We start from the raw sequence: 12,429 nt of genomic DNA on the forward strand, positions 1-12,429 counted from the left end.
TTTTGCACCAAGTGTTGAAATACTTTACTTTTGAGATGAAAATTTGTTTTATTATCCGTGTTGTAAACATCTTCTATGTGGATACGTGGCAGTCGTTTGCTTTATACCTTTTACTAACTCTTGGCTGTTACAAGTTGTTCATGCATCACTTGTAACTAATAAACATGAAAAAAAAATAGAATTTGCTAATGCAACAACTAAAAATTAATTTAAGAGTTCTTGAAATAAGGTATTGAAATTGACAGAACTAATTTTTTGTTTTACTAATAATAGCAAAAATGGTATCACAAAAACCTTGGTTCATTTCAGATATGACTCAAAACTACGTTTTTCCAAATATCTTCCACTTAAGATATTTTAAGATGTGTTTATATCTTACGGAAATGTTACTTATGTGTTTTTATTATACTGTGTGTAGATTTAGAAATTTTGACTACAAAAATTCTTTGGGAACATTCTGCATTTTTTGCTGTGTGTTCAGACTGGGAGAAAATAAGTAAAATTCTAGCTCAGGAACAAAAATGTGTGAAATGATCTGAAAACTGGCCAGGGTCCTGCCAAGGTTCTTAGTTCTTGAAAGTGCTCCTTAGGTGTAAAAAGCCATCACATCAACAGGCTGATTCATGACTTATTCTTCCACACAGGAATAAATGTGGGTAACTTGCTGTGTCTAATCCGTCTGCTATTATAAATGTCACACTCACCTCCTGTCTTCTAGCATCTACACCAAGCAGACTGATGAAGCAGCTAATCTGCAACAGGAAATCAACAAACACAGCCACGGCAGCAAACAGGGAGAATGTCCTCACTGCCGGCATATTGGACAGAGCTCCTACAAAAGAATAAGCCAATGTGGTGATCAGCAGAGTCCCAACTGCAGCAAACAATCTAATCAACTTTTTAATTTTTTTAAACTGAACCTTTCCATTAATAGTATTTGCACATGTATTAGATATCACATGTTATCAGTGTACACACAGCGAAAGGTGTATTAATAGATCAGGTAATCCAGTGTACCGAGAGAGAAGGCCACTGTTTCAGAAAAGGAAGAGAGGAACATGCTCGGGGCGACATCTCCAAGTATGCGACCGATCTGCTGATGAAGTTCCTCCTGTGGCATACGCTCATCCCTCTGTACAGACAGAAACAGAAACCACTGAAAGTAAGTTTAACAGCAAAGAGGAGATGTATGACATGACTGTAGAAATCAACAGAAAAGATCACTTCACTGTGCTCAAGATGACCATGTAAGTGGGACTGATACAGAAAACACAAGTATTATAGGACAAAAATAAATTAAAACACACATACACACACACTTTTCAAGCAACAAGAAACAGGTCACGGATCTTGAAATTAAAGCTATGAGAAACGTCACTGAAGATTTAAACAGGTTTGAACAAAAACACACCATGTGACAACCAATTAGGTGATGATATACAACTTAAATGGGTTTAAAGGGGAGAAGGTACCTGGTATGTTTGCACAATAATAAAGATGTTGTCCACTCCAACAGCCAGCACCAGGAAAGGAATGACCTCAATTACAATGAGGGTCAGAGGGACACCAGCATAGCTGAAGATGCCCAGTGAGGAAGTCACAGAACTTAGTACAATAAAGATGCCTGATATACCCAAAGAAATCTTGGAATCCACCTGTATGGGAAAAGAGCAAAGGATCAGTCATGGCTTTGCATTGATAAGCTCTTACAGGAAGACTAATTATGAAAGTGACTAATAAACCTTTTCCTGGTGATCTAAACACTACCTATTTTCCAAACCGCACTCACTCACTCATCTTCAACCGCTTACTTCAATGAAGGGTCACGGGGGTGTTCTACCCCCTGACCCAGTCAGGGGGTATTTGCTATAATCACCTGCAAGATCTTACTATGAGCAGAACAGGGAAGGACTGAAGAAATGCAGTGCTGCAGGTCCCAGTCTGCTTCATTTATCAAGCTGTGCTCATAATCTATTCCAACTTTAGTTTAACTCAAAGCTACCAGAATTAAAAAGGTATCTACAAATAAGCTTGTCACCTTAATTAGTACACTGACTTAACTTACGAGATAGATTATTAGCTGTTGTGTTTACACAGGAAAGCTACCAACATTTTAGCTGCATGACACCATAATCAACAGCACGGTTTTCACTAAGACCTGGGTGCAGCATTCTACCTGAACAAATAGAAAAGTTAAAAGCAAAATACATATTTAAACATGTTTTCTGTCATTTGTGGATAGTCTTCTCTGTGCCAGAGTACCTCCATGTGCAGCGGTCAGGACGCTTCACATGTCCGCATGTGTGCACACTGATGCACACACACACACCAGGTGAAGATGTATTACTCAAAGCTAACAGGAGTGTCATCTGCCACCACCCTCTAAAGCTACTGCCCAACTCCAGCCAGAATGTTTTGAAGAATGGAGTACAAATGTACTCGTTTCAAGGAAGCATTACATATTTTGCATTGAAACCAAATTTAAAAAAGAGCTTATTAACATGAACAAGCCAGTATATAGACTCTTTAAATCCCTTTTGCTTATATGAGATGCTAACCCTTGCTTAAAAATAATCAAAGCAAGGACACTGCGAGCGCTGACCCACATCAACAACCTCAAGTTTGAACCCTGGACACTGCCATGCAGCCGTCGACCCCACGTGGCAGCAGCAGCAAATACACTCCTATTTTTGGGAGGTGGGGATGAACAAATTTTCTGCCTGGGTGGTTGCCATCCAGGACTCAAGAATTAATTTTGTTATTTTACTGATATAATTTTGTTTTATTCATTGTGGATATTTCAACATTTTTTATACATTCAAATTACAATATCTATGTTCTTAAAACTGAATAACATCTTTCTGAAAGAATGGGTGACACAAAATAGAAAAAATTACGACGACAATATTTCATTGTCACTATTTATTATTATTATTATTTATTATTATTATTGTCATTTTTGTCATTTGTTGGGCTTTGAGTCTGTAATAAAATTGAATATCCTTTGTCACAATTATTTCTGGGCAGGCCCGTGTACACATGCACCATTTCCTCTTTCACTACTAACTTGGAGTCTCACATCTGCCAACAATTCCACAACGAAATAGGAAACAATTAATGTCATAAATAAATATAAAACAGTTAATGATTATTCGCATCAGCTTGAAAAGTGCAAGTTGCTGTATCACCATGGAGTTGACAACTTGGCACCACGACAGTCTTATGTGGTATCAAAGTTGACTTTTTTTTTTTTTTTTTTTTTTATGCATCAGAGTGTCAGTTCTGGTCATGAAGCAATGGCTGGACATGAACCTAACATGCAAGGTTTAATGGTGAGAGGAAACCAGAATGTCAAAGAGAACAGATGTGGGCATTACAGAAATGAAACCCACACCTTTAATGCCATGTGACAAGAACGCTAACCACTGTCACTTAGTGCTACATTTAGGTTAATGATAGCTATAAGTGACGCATCGCCGCACAATTTCAAAGGCCTGTGCATGAATGTGACAGAGCTGCAGGCATCGAGCCTCTGCTCTGCAGTGTTTACCAACAGGGTGAGGAGCACTGAAATGTGCATGTGCCAAAATTTCCAAGCAGGCACAGACAGTCGCCTTTTGTTTGTGCTAATAAATAGATTGTTTCTGTAGGAAGTGGTGTACTGTTTCAAGTCCAATTATGTGCATGTGTGAGGAATGTAAATAATGCACCAGGATGTAAAATTACCACATTATAGGAACAGAATACTTGTATAAAAGAAGTTCAGTCACTCACTAGCAGTCGTGAGCAGCTGTGGATGTGACCCAGAGCTAAAGAGATGTACACGAACATAATGATGTAGCTCAATACGATGGTTTTGATGTCACTGTTGCTCTCTCTGTTAATTTCGTCTTCAATGCTTCTCTCCGCACTGAAGGCTATGGTCAAGTTAGGGTTGTTATAGTTCTTCATGAAGTTGATGAATCTGGAATGAAATGAAACAAATGTTGCTGCACACATTCCTGCAAGCACAAACAGCTTTACTAAGACTACAGTGCCCTCTGGTGGATATTAGGAACTAGTCGTCTCACTCGTCCTCCCAGGCCAGCGCTTTGCCCAGCTTGACAGAGTCATTAAGGTAGTTGTTTACTGGAAAAGTGATCACGAGAGCAGTGGCATTGTTATAGTTGATACCTGCAATATGAGAGAGCGAGAAAGCAAGATTAGTTGTTTCGCAGATTTTTTTTTTTTTAGTGCAATTTTGCGTGCTTCTTTTTTTTTTTTTTAACAGCGCATTGCGTTCTGCATTCTCATCAGGCGGGCCGGTCGGCATCACCGCGATTGCTCTCACCGCCTCCGATGCGCTTACGCTGCAGCGGGCCACTCACACCACCTCACTGTCTGCTGTGCGGAGTTGCCGCCAAAATCTGGCAACAGGTCCAGAGACTACGCTCTGTTTTGATGCAGAGCGCTCCAGCAGCCCGCAAGGATAGAATTCTTGCGGGAAAATCCAAACCGCTGCATGGTCTCGGTAACCGCAGCCGCAGAGCTCCGTGGACACAGAGAAGGTTGTATCTTTTTAATGACATGGATTCTTTGCGGGTCCCGCATATGTCTCGCAACGGTAACACCGGAGGCAGTGAGCAAAAAAAGAGCACGCGCATTGTGTTCTGTGTATGTTTGTTTATAAGAATCTTCTCGCCCAGAAGAGAGAGAGAAAAAAAAAGCGCGCCAACAACTACCCATAACTGTGTTCTTCACTCGGAAAAAGACACCTGCACCGAGGTTTGACTCAGTGGAAAAACACACTGCGGAGCGGCGCCAGGATGAAGAGACGCGACCAGAGAAACTGAAATACTGGTGAGTCACTATTAATAATTTCTTATGTGTCCAACCTCGTAGGTTGATCGTTACAATTAAATTCATTAGTTCTAAAAGCCATCATAATTATTTATAGGAAAATGTTCTATTTTTATTTCTCAAACAAATGTTTGGGCCTGAAAACAGGTTTTGATCTTTGGTTTCATTCTATAATACTGGACTTTTTCTACTAAGGTTTGAACTTTGAGAGTGTTTACACAAAATGTTAATGCCTGTTTGAGAAAAGTGTATAGTGAGGGGTTTTACAGCCTTAAAACATCTATAATAATTGTAAAAAAAAAAAAAATAACGCTGACTACTTCACGGATTTCACTTATCGCGGGCTATTTTTAGAACGTAACTCCCGCGATAAACGAGGGACCACTGTATATAAAAACCCATTTCTTACAACTATGACATTGTTAATGAGAATTATTAGCATCAACACTTTTGTTTACTTAAATCCACAGTATTTAAGCAAACTAGCAGACTGTAATGCTGCATTCTGCTGGTGAAGCACACACACACACACATCTGTGTCACTTTTTTTTTTTTTTATTCTTTGTACAAGGAGGCAGCAGCATCTCAGCTGCCAGGACAGGAGTCTGTAAAAGTCCAACAATTTAATACCAAGGTTTCAAGGCGCTTCACACAAGTAAGGTCTAACCGTACCAACAGATCCGATACTATTCCGATACCAGAGCTCTGCCCCGAGTACATTCACCATTTTAAAAAAGGGCCGCATTTCCAAAATGCAACAAGAAACCACCACCAAAAAAAAATAAAAGTACTTAATTAATATTTGGACTAATTGTGCCTTATTCCAGACTAATATTTGGAATAAGGCACATTAGCACATGCTATGGTGTTTGCACATTTTAACACACACAAACCGTTAGCAAATCAGGCCCCAATGTTTCATTTAGAGGCATCTGTTTAAAATATTCTAGCTTATTTGTTTGCAGAAGAAAATAACCAGCATGCTTAACAGTTTAAGACAAATTTATAGATACTACATACACAGTTTTTGTTTCAACTTTGTTATCAACAAGAACTTTTATATGGCTTACCATCATAACCCCCAAGAACTAACCAAGGGAAGACAGGACCACCAAAGGTCCCTAAACAGGGATCATGCAGCGTAGTAGTGTCATTGAGAGATGCTGGTGCACTGTTGGAAATAAAGAAAAAATATTACAGGTAGAGGAAAAAAAAACAAAACAGTCATTAAAAGTAGGCAATTGTCTCTTCAGTCTTTGTGAAGAAACGTGTCTTAAAATACTTTCTCACTTCCCCATGCTTTGTATTGAATGTTATCTCTAGTGTTAAGTTTGTATTAAGGCAATCAATTTTTTTTCCCCTTTCTTTTTTTAAAATGCAGGTATCAAAAAGAAGAATAATCTTGTGAATCTTGCTCATGTTCACAGGCTGTGTTACTCTAGTCTCATGCTCTGTGCAGGAAGCCATGGCTCGCCCCCTCAGCCTGCTCTCAAACTTTCAAAGAATAAATTGAATAGGTTAATTTCCCTTTTTCTTCTGTAATATGAACCTTACAGTGAACCGATCTGGATTTGTGTTGAATCACTGTCCACATATGAAATCGTTCCAATCATTTGATTTTCTAGACAGCGTTATCAAATTATAACAAAGGTTGACGCTTTATATGAATTACTGTAAAATGTCACGAATGGGACGGCCACCAATTAGTGACACTGCGTACAATGATTTCAAATCTGTATAGAGTGGGGTTTTATGCCATCATTCGAGCAAAAAAATCTAGCAAAATTAAAACAAACAAAACACTGAAGACTTTCAGGCTCGACGTGTCACAAGACATAAAAAAAAAACAAAAAAACAAAAAATGCTCAACGGTAAATTCATCCCAACACAAATGATGAGATCAATTCATAAATGTTTAATGAAAAAAGTTTACATTTACACTTTGTCTCACAGTGCTAAAGTGGCTACTTAGATTAAAGCTATTGTATAAAGAGTTGAAGAATTTTCAAAAACCAAACTCGTACTGAACTGTGACTTGAACAACGACATCCGTGTACCAAGACACCCCTACAATTAACAAATACATTCAAGACCATTATCAATACCAGTTTATTACTCATAAAAATACTTAGAAATCATTGAGGCTGGTAGAGAAAACTCACCTGACACAGTAGAGGAAGTGGCTGTGAAAATCATCAATTGTTTCAAACCCATCATCGGTAGAGTGGTTCAGCACTTTGTGACTATTCTGGAAATAGTTAAGGACACTCAAGATGGTACAGTTGTCATTGTATGGGGCCAAGGGAGCCAGGCAAATGTCTTTGAGGGTGACCGTCTCCCCCTCATATGTGGCTATAAGTGCTTCAATCTCAAGTTGTAGATCAAGTACCTGGTTAGAAAACATTAAAATAAATAATTGCGAGTACAAATAAAAGGAACAAATAAGCCATAGCAACAATGAAGCAGCTGTTCCTCACAAGGAAACCCTTCTGAACTAGTGGTAAGTGTCGTTTGAGCAATCATGATAAAAACCTAGGCAATGGCTTCAATAATTGGTTATCCATACTAATAATAAATTCTTTCCAGATATGCCTCCCACCTCATCCAGAATGTCTTTATCCAGGACATTCCCGAATGGAACGTCTAATCCACCCAAGTATGGATGGTATGTAAAACTGCCGTTGAGGTGCGTTGTGATGATGAGCTGTTCAGTTCTAAAGAAGGGTCCGAAGTGACTGTCAAAGAAGTCCTTGTGTTGGCGAGCTTGGCTGCTGGGAGATGACCACAGCTCAACCGGATCAGTGGTAACATGCATGAACACAAGTCCCGATGAACAAATGACAACCAATATGAGGCTTCCCAGAATGACCAGCAGGGGGTGTCGCACACAGAAGGAACCCCAGGCACTAAAGAGGCCACGCATAGCATTCTCATAACGCTCGCCCAGCATTTCGCAATATGTGACCACTAAAAAAAATAAACAAAAAGATTAGAACGTTATTCTGGGTTATACAGAAATGTAATAATCACTACAGTAGTTAACAACAAATAAAACAGCAATGCAATACTTTACCTTTGTCAGAATTATCACTGTTTAGAGACAGAGGATTTCTACTGTCTAATATGGGGCCATACTCAGATGTGACAGTGCTTCTCCTGTGCAGACACAAAAAAAAAAAAAAAAAAAAAAAAAGCAGATAAACAGATGTTTTCCCATGACAGCAGTCTCAGCAAAATACACAACAAGCATAAAAGAAATGTCACCAAACCTTTTCAGTTCTATACCTGTGACAACAAGCACAAATTACAGCTCCAAAAAAGAGGGTCAAGAAAGCAATGTAAGAGAACCACATGATGACAATCATGGCATCAATATGAAAGATTTTCCATGGGCGGGGAGGAGATGGGGGGACCGGTATGGGGCCACAGGTCTTTGAGCAGTCCTGACAGGAGCAGGGATCAGAGCCATCTTCCAGACCCTCTGAACAGTCATAGGTTCTGTTGTTCATTGGAGTGAAACCATACACTGGGTCGTCTACCGTAGAGAAAAAAAAATAAGATGTTGTGGTTGATTAACAAGCCAAAGCTTGACAGAAATAAGAGGGAAAACATTTCTGAAAACCCTGAACAAGCTTGTAAACACACAAGAGTATCAACACTTTTCTGGAGCAGCATCACCAATTAACTTATGGAAAGACACTCATTTACCTGAAAATATTGGGTCGATAGGGAAGGGAGTCTGTTCATTGTTCGTATCAAACATGTACTGGATCCAGTTAAAGGCATTGCATTCCTCTGCAGTCTTCCCACACAGCAGTGACAAGGCCTTCACGTTGCTAGATGGTGCCTGGACGTCCTTACAGGCATTGTACATGCCTGAAAAATTACAATTACAGTACAAGTATTGAGGAAAGAAAATGTTCAATTTGCTTTTAATCACTGTGCAACACTACATAACTCATCTTATGTCTTTCAGTATAAATGTGCACCACCACAGGAAACTTTGAACATTAGTCCCTTACATACTTACCCAAAAGTTAGCACAAGCTACTATTTACTAGGGGCGATTGCAAAGTTTTGAGCTTGACTCAGAATAAGTAAGGTGTGGTTCTCCATCTTTTGCATTCTGAGAAAGCAACATTTCTCAACCACACACTAGTTTTCCTGGGTCAGGCTCAGAACATCTCAATCACCCCTCGTATTTAAAAGGAAAATCGCTGTATTTGAAGCATTTGCCATATATGCTGATTTGACAGGAATAAAGAAACTACTAAAACAAACCAGAAATGGATTCATAATTAAGAAGCTGAAATCAGAGAATTTGGATTTTTTTTTTTAATTATGGATTTTTTTTCCCCCATCTGCATCAGACGCTCAAAGTACTTTACAACTGTGCCTCACATTCACGCCCATGTCAGGGTGCTGCCATACAAGGCGCTCAGTACACACCGCGGGCAGGAGATTAAGACCTTGCCCAAGGGCCCTTAGTGATTTTTCCAGTCAGGCGGGGATTTGAACCGAGGATCTTCTGGTTTCAAGCCCAACACCGTAACCACTAGACCATCACCTCCCTCAAAGCACTTGGACTGCAATTATGTAGCGCATCGGTGGTCAATTTACTATTATCAAAATGTTGTCAATTAATCATTGGAGTGCTGTTTCAAATCTAATGCGCCATCCTATTATAATTGTGTGGACTTACCGTTAGCGAATGTTTTGCTAATGTAGTACTGTACTTCCATCACATTGGACTTGTTGCTTTGTTTTGCTTCTGCAGTAATATTGGTAGCATTTAAGAACAGACTCTGGTGAGGACTGCATGTAAGCTCACAGAACAGGTTCATCAAATTGAAGAAACAGGCAGGACACCTGAAGAGATGTAAATCGTCACAGAAAACAAGGACTTTCAGAGTGTGCTACACTCACATTGTGCATGTCTGACACAGATTCTTACAAATTCTTTGTCATTCAGTGAGTTATGGTCCTGTCAGTCCTTAACATAATTTCTGTGCCAAACTAAGGGCAGTACGGTGGCTAGCAGTTAGCATGGTTGCCTGTCAATGAGAAGGCCCTGGGTTCAGTTTAGTACTGATACATTCTGTGTGGGGAATGTGTGGGTTCCCTCAGGTACTCCAGCTTCCTCCCACATCCAAAGACATGCAGGTTTGATGAACTGGTGATTCTAAACTGACAGTAGGTGGGAGTGTTAGTGTGTTTGTAAGTGATAGACTGGTGGTCTGTCTGGGGTGCACCCCAACTCACGCCCAATGACAGCTGGGACAGGCTCCATGCTACCTCCGTGGGGATTACTGTTTGCTCTTGTATTTTTCTTGAAAAGTCAGACTGCAGGTAGTAAAGATAGAATAAATATTAAATAGCAAAGAACAGAAATTTCCACGCTGTCCTTGAAAGATTACATGCAATTCAACAAGCGTAAAGGAACATTACAAACAGTGAATAAGAGACAGCTAAATTATGCAAATGCATAACAGACAGCTAATCTTTGGTTACCATTGCTCTGTCTTCTGCTTGGTGGCACAAGATTACACAACCGCGAGAATCTTGTATGTCAGCTGACCCTGCACGCAACAATCAGCTGTGTGGAAACTTCGCAAGAAGGTGTGAATATGTGGATATAAACCAGATGATCCAAGATGGTCACTGCTTGATCAAGAACAACATGCTGTCGAAGCTATGTGAAATGAAAGCAGCGTAATTAGCGTTATTTAGGGCTTGTAATGAAATAAAATCGTTGATATCAACAGGTGACTGTAATCTGGATTTGAAACAAATGCATTATCCACAAAAGGCTGAGTTGTTGGAGGAGCAAAGATGGGCAGTTTGTTAACAAATGTGTGAGAAAATTTAAATATTTTAAAAGAAAAAGAAAAATTGGATGGGATTTGCACATTTTGCCCTCTACAGTGCATAATATCAAGAAACAATTCAAGGAATCTGGAGGAATTTCACTGCATAAAGGGCAAGGGTGCAAGCCTAAGATGAACACCCAGGATCTCCATTCCCTCAGAAGGTACTACACAAAGGACAGTGATTCATCAATAGTTGATATAACCACATGGGCAAGAAATTATTTTGAGAAGTCTTTGTCAAGCAGTACAATACAGAGATAGATTTACAAATGGCAGTTAAAACTTTAATGTACAAAAAAGAACCTTGTCCCAAAATAATGTTGACTTCTCTGGGCTAGAAGGCATCTGGGTTGGACAATCATAATGGGAGCACAGACTGTGATAACACAAATCAGTTTTCCAGATCCTTTTTGGAAGAAATGTACATCATGTGCTCCAGACCAAAGATGAAAAGAACCATCCAGATTGTTATGAGCAGCAAGTCCAAAAGACAGGGTCTGTCATTCTGGCGTTGTGCTCTTGGTCAATGCAATTTACCCTTCTGTGATGGCAGCATTAATGCAGAAAAGTACATTGAGATTTTAGACTAACATATAGAGATGTCCCGATCAGGTTTCCGAGTCATCTGATTTTGAGTATCTGCCGATACCGAGTCCCGATCCGATGCTTTAAAAAACTGAATGAACAATGAACAAATGCTAAATATATAATATTTTAATTTTAATCACCTTATTTTATTATTTATCACAAAAAGTGCACTTCTCCTTGAGGTAGCTTGAACAATCAAGTAATAAATCTACCAGACTTAAAAAATGTACAAATTTCCATGTTATTTTATTTGTCTAAAAATAAATGTCCAAGGTTCCTTATGTTAAACAAGAAGTTATCTAATCTGAAATAACAGGTGGTTTTAATTTACAGATTTACAAAAGGTAATTTAAAAGATAAAGATAATTTACAAAGGTTTCTAAAGAACCATTTATTGATTTAGCTATTTTAATTACAATTGTTCTAAACTTTTTTTAAACAGTAATCAGAAATTTTGAGGTAACAAACAACAACATTTCCAAGGATTTTTCTTCAGAAAACTGCTCTATAAATGAGCAGTCCTGTGACACGTTTCTGTTTTGTACAGATCAGTGGTTTCTGCACCGATCTGTTTTGTACAGATCAGTGGTTTCTGCCACTAGTGTTCCGTGTTTTGGCCCGACGCGTCGTTCCTATTGGACAGCGCAAAGCTACGTCACAGCTCAGAGCGTCGAAAGTTGGACTGGGTTGAACTTATGTTTTTTCTTTTGTTCAATAAAAAAAAAAAAAAAAGATTGGGTTGAACCATGGAGCTGTATATGAGAACTAGAGAGCGCACTTGCACTGAGCCGTGTGCCGGCAAAGAGGCGTGATCGCCATTTTAATTCCGGGCAAGTTAGTGATTTGCATGCATAGAAGTTTAAGAACCAGGTGGAACAAGCCGGAAAGCTGCGCATGTTGGCAAAGCCACAAACAAGGGAGACAATATTTCCTTCCATAAGTAAGTGGTTTTGGTTATTCTTGTCACTTTGCCCGTGATATTTGGATGATAAACAGCTGTATGTTTCCTGCCGTACCTGTGTCGCCCGATGACATGGATCATTAACTCTTCACTTATGTCTAGTTGATATTTTTCACTGCTAGACCAATGTCTAGTTAAAATACTTGTCGTTAGTGATTAAAATAGTTCGAC

The 12,429-nt window shown here is 39.2% G+C and overlaps 1 protein-coding gene across 1 annotated transcript in view; it reads right to left on the reverse strand.

Annotated features, from left to right (window-relative positions):
- Positions 1-12,429, reverse strand: part of npc1 (Niemann-Pick disease, type C1) — a 34,366-nt gene that overhangs the window by 15,623 nt on the left and 6,314 nt on the right. Inside the window, exons 4-15 of the mRNA XM_034182667.1 lie at positions 9,542-9,708; positions 8,548-8,715; positions 8,125-8,374; positions 7,913-7,995; positions 7,439-7,806; positions 7,002-7,228; positions 5,910-6,010; positions 4,071-4,173; positions 3,775-3,964; positions 1,473-1,655; positions 1,018-1,132; positions 705-832 (exon numbers count right to left, since the gene is read on the reverse strand). Coding sequence (XP_034038558.1) covers positions 705-832; positions 1,018-1,132; positions 1,473-1,655; positions 3,775-3,964; positions 4,071-4,173; positions 5,910-6,010; positions 7,002-7,228; positions 7,439-7,806; positions 7,913-7,995; positions 8,125-8,374; positions 8,548-8,715; positions 9,542-9,708 — 2,083 coding nt within the window. The remainder of the gene's footprint in view (positions 1-704; positions 833-1,017; positions 1,133-1,472; positions 1,656-3,774; positions 3,965-4,070; positions 4,174-5,909; positions 6,011-7,001; positions 7,229-7,438; positions 7,807-7,912; positions 7,996-8,124; positions 8,375-8,547; positions 8,716-9,541; positions 9,709-12,429) is intronic.

This window comes from Thalassophryne amazonica, chromosome 12 (assembly GCF_902500255.1).
Source record: "Thalassophryne amazonica chromosome 12, fThaAma1.1, whole genome shotgun sequence".
Taxonomy (NCBI): Eukaryota; Metazoa; Chordata; class Actinopteri; order Batrachoidiformes; family Batrachoididae; genus Thalassophryne; species Thalassophryne amazonica.